General features: G+C 58.2%; 1 protein-coding gene across 1 annotated transcript in view; it reads right to left on the reverse strand.

The window, feature by feature from the left end:
• LOC112075454 (actin remodeling regulator NHS-like) overlaps window positions 1-3,440 on the reverse strand; it is a 17,010-nt gene extending 13,570 nt beyond the window's left edge. The window contains exon 1 of the mRNA XM_024142456.2: window positions 235-3,440. Coding sequence (XP_023998224.2) covers window positions 235-3,167 — 2,933 coding nt within the window. The 5' untranslated portion in view covers window positions 3,168-3,440. The remainder of the gene's footprint in view (window positions 1-234) is intronic.
• Between the last annotated feature and the right edge of the window lie 910 nt (window positions 3,441-4,350).

The following is a 4,350-nucleotide window of genomic DNA, read 5'->3' on the forward strand; positions in this document are numbered from 1 at the left end:
GGTAGTCTGGGGCAGTCTCTGCGTACGGGGTAGTCTGGGGCAGTCTCTGCGTACGGGGTAGTCTGGGACAGTCTCTGCGTACGGGGAGTCTGGGGCAGTCTCTGCGTACGGGGTAGTCTGGGGCAGTCTTTGCGTACGGGGTGTCTGGGGGCAGTGTGTGTGTGTCTGGGGGAAGTGTCTGGGGGTAGTGTGTTTCTGGGGTGACCCTGGTGTGGAGGTGGACCCTTCCTCTAATCCCTGCTGCTATCCTGAGAGACACTAATGGTTGGAACTCCTGAAGACTTACACTCCTCTTCTCTGCCAGCCACTTTGCTGATTGGATAAGCTTGCAATGTTTCAGACTGATCACTTTTAACAGGCACTTTGTCTAGACTCTCTGATGTTGTGGCTAAGCTGTGCTGACCAGGAAACATTGAAAGGTCTTCAGGTCTCTGTAGTTCAGATGGCTCAGGTGGTAGTGGTCGGTACTGTTCTTCCTCCAGACTGCTGCTACTCCCAGGGAATAGAGCTTTCTGTTCCTCTACCTCCTGACCTGGGGTCGCTCTTGTGGTCTCAGCCCCCCTCTGGCAGACCTCCTGGTCTAGCAGGGACTGCTGGTCTGTAAGCGGCTGGTGTTGGTCTAGGAGAGGCTGGTGTTGGTCTCTGATGGTATGGTCCTCTTCTGCCAGTGTCTCCTGGTCTGGTAGTCTCTCCTGGTCTGGTAGTCTCTCCTGGTCTGGTAGTCTCTCCTGGTCTGCCAGTGTTTGGTCTACAGGCTGTCTGAAGGTGGTGGTACTCCACTGGGCTTCAGCAGGGTGTCTGTCCTGCCTGTACCTCACGCTACTGTGACCTGCTGGGTCCCTAGCAACAGGGCCTTCACTGGGGGCCAACAGTGACTCACAGTACTGTTGAGAGGGGGGAACCTGGGAGTTGTAGGCTGGATGCTTCTTGGTTGTAGACTCAGGGGACCTGCTGCTGGAAGGGGGGCTGATGTTCACAGTGGGACTCTTGGGTCTGGTGGCAACATCTGGGCCGGGCCGGTCAGGGCTCCCCTCTCCTTGCTTCCCCACAGACCTCAGCTGGACTGARTGCAGCACGGTGGGGGTGATGGTCATGGGAAGACTGCTGGAGGTCTCGGTTACCGCTCTGGCCTSAGCCTTGGCCGATGCTGCTGCCGTCTGCTTGCTTTGCTGCAGGAGGTAGAGCTGGTTCCTGTGGCCTGGGGGCTTGGTAGAGACTGGAGGAGGGCTGGTAGGGTTAGCGCTGTGAAGGGCACGGAGGTCCTGGTGGCTGGGGGGGATGACTGGCAGCTCCAGATCTCTGGTGGTGACGGACAGAGATGACTTCCTCTCTGGAATCTTTGGCTTCTTCTTCTGATTGGTGGGTGACAGGGGACTGGGGAAGAAGGCGCAGGGAAAGGAAGAGGTGGGTGTGCCGGATTGGCTGGAGTAGCCACTAGATGGTGACACTAAGCAGGCCAGCCTCTCTGGAGAGGACATCTTGAAGTCCCCTTCTACTGAGGGCAGGGAGGACATCTTGAAGTCCCCTTCTACTGAGGGCAGGGAGGACATCTTGAAGTCCCCTTCTACTGAGGGCAGGGAGGACATCTTGAAGTCCCCTTCTACTGAGGGCAGGGAGGACATCTTGAAGTCCCCTTCTACTGAGGGCAGGGAGGACATCTTGAAGTCCCCTTCTACTGADGGCAGTGAGGGGGTGGAGCCTGACTGGGAGGTCTGGGACTCTGAACACTCCTGAGACTTTATGCATTCTATAACAGTTGTACCGGTAGCAGTGGACGAGTTAGACAGAGAGCGATAGGGGTCAGTGTTTGACTTCAAGTCATTCACAAGCCAGAGATCTGCATAGTCTGACTGGACAGCTCCCTCATCTTTATATGAGCCTCTGTCAGAGGAACCAAACAGGCCGGAGCCCGGCATCTCCTCGGTGTCCTCCATCCGCCAGGTCTCGAGGGCCGCTAGGGGCTCCAGAGGGTCTTGCTCCAACCCTAACCCCCCCAGGCCCCCCTCCCCTCCCAGAACAGGGTCCTCCAGGTGGCCCAGAGCAGGGTCGGGGTGAGGGAGGTTAGGGTGGCCCAGGGAGCCCTCTAGGTCTAGCTGTAACCTCCTCTCTCTGGAACACGACTTTCTTTGCTGCCCGCTGCGGTTCTTTGGTTYGGTGTCGTCAGGAGAATTCCCCCCCCCGCTGATCTTCCTTAGTGAGGAGCTGCGTCTGGGGGCAGAGGGCTTGGCCTTAGGTTTCCTCAATGTCAGACAGCGTCTCCCCAGAGTCATGTGCTCCTGTTCACAGTCAGAGTAGTTATACATGAAGCTCTTGCTCCCTTTCAGACCACAGTCAAAGTGCATGGAGGTGTAGTATCCTTCATTATCTATGGAGTAGTATGACACAGTGTCAGCCTTCTCAGACGGAGGCTTGTCTGTAGTGAAGCTCTCACAGGTAGCCATGCTGGTAAAGCTGGGGTACCCCAGACTCCCCTCCCCCTCTCTGGAGCGCTCAGGGCTGAAGTCATGGAGCCTGGCGTCAGGGTGGGGGTAACTCCACTCCCCATCACTAGCCGTGCTGACCCCTGCATCGTCCAGCTGCCGGTCGGTCTGGTATGGGTCCAGGATGAGGATGGGGACAGGGTCATCTGTAGCGTGGGGGCCGGTGTTCAGCGACAGCTCYGAGTCACAGTGGGAGGARCCAGTGAGCTGGGGGGAGGCCGCCGTGGGGAGGGTCTCAGAGGTGTGGGAAGGGCATGTTGAGCTGCTGCCGCTCCAGTTCCCACTAGAAGATTGGTGGTCGTCTTTATGGTCCATCTGACACCCAACAACCTGCCTGGTGGATGTAGAGTGGAGCGGACTGGAGAAGGTATCTGAGCTGGAGGACATCTCACAGCTCCCCATTTCAACCTTCCTGGGGAGGTGGGATTGGCTCCTGTCAAGCCAGGGGCTGCCAGTGCGCTGCTGGTACTTCAGGCTGGCCAGAGGGTGGTCCGGCTGGGACTGGTCATCTGCACTTTCCTCCCCCTTCTCCTTCAGCTCCCCCAACCCAGACAGGAAGTCATCAGTCTCGGAGGGAGACAGCTCCTCTTCCTCCTCCTCACTGTGGTGGTGAACCTCAATCAGTCTCCTCCCCTCCCTTGGCTGGCTGCGTGACCGCAGGCGTACCCCCAGCGAAGAGGAGAACATGGCGTTGTTGCGTTCCGAAGTGTCCAGTAGAGAGGAGATGTTTCCGGTGGAGAGGGACAGCGGGACGGGGGCGGAGCTGACCCCCTGCTGACCACGCTGGTACTGGACCCTCCAGTGGGACGGCGTGCAGACCAGGAAGTCTTCAGTCTGGCAGCCAGAGTCCTTCTTGGTGTTCAGACGACTGCACAGGTCCTCGCTACAGAGAGCAGTGTTGCATCGGACAACCACTGTCCGCTCTCTGGCGCCCGGAGACTCATCAGAATCTGGAGGAGGAGAGGGTCAGAATTATAAATGCGCTGTCTCTGACCCGGTGTCTCCTCCTGCGTCTGATCTCTGACCCGGTGTCGTCTCCTGTTTATAACTCTGACCCTCTCCTCCTGCGTTTGATCTTACCCGGTGTCTCCTTCCTGCGTCTGACTCTGACCCGGTGTCTCCTCCTGCGTCTAACTCTGACCCGGTGTCTCTTCCTGTGTCAACTCTGACCCCTCCTCTCTGTCTTCCTGTGTCTCTGACCCAGTGTCTCCTCCTGCGTCTGACTCTGACCCGGCCTGTCTCCTGCTGGTCTCTGACCCGGTGTCTCCTCCTGCGTCTTCTCTCTGACCCGGTGTCTCCTCCTGTGTCTGACTCTGACCCGGTGTCATCTCCTGTGTCTAATCTGACCCACTCCTCCTGTGTCTAACTCTGACCCTGTCTTCCTGTGTCTCTGACCCGGTGTCTCCTCCTGTGTCTGACTCTGACCCGTGTCTCCCCTGTGTCTGATCTGACCGGTGTCTCCTCCGTGTCTGACTCTGACCCGGTGTCTCCTCCTGTGTCTGACTCTGACCCGGTGTCTCCTCCTGTGTCTGACTCTGACCCGGTGTCTCCTCCTGTGTCTGACTCTGACCCCGTGTCTCCTCCTGTGTCTGACTCTGACGCTGTCTCCCTCGTGGTCTGACTCTGACCGGTGCTCCTCCTGCGTCTGATTCTGACCCGGTGTCTCCTCCTCTGCGTCTGACTCTGACCCGGTGTCTCCTCCTGTGTCTGACTCTGACCCGGTGTCTCCTCCTGCGTCTGATTCTGACCCGGTGTCTCCTCCTGTGTCTGACTCTGACCCGGTGTCTCCTCCTGCGTTGATTCTGACCCGGTTCCCTCCGTCCGTCTTATAGATCTTGACCCTCGTCCTCCTCCGTGTTCTGAATTCTGA

This window comes from Salvelinus sp. IW2-2015, unplaced genomic scaffold, assembly GCF_002910315.2.
Source record: "Salvelinus sp. IW2-2015 unplaced genomic scaffold, ASM291031v2 Un_scaffold3172, whole genome shotgun sequence".
Classification (NCBI taxonomy): domain Eukaryota; kingdom Metazoa; phylum Chordata; class Actinopteri; order Salmoniformes; family Salmonidae; genus Salvelinus; species Salvelinus sp. IW2-2015.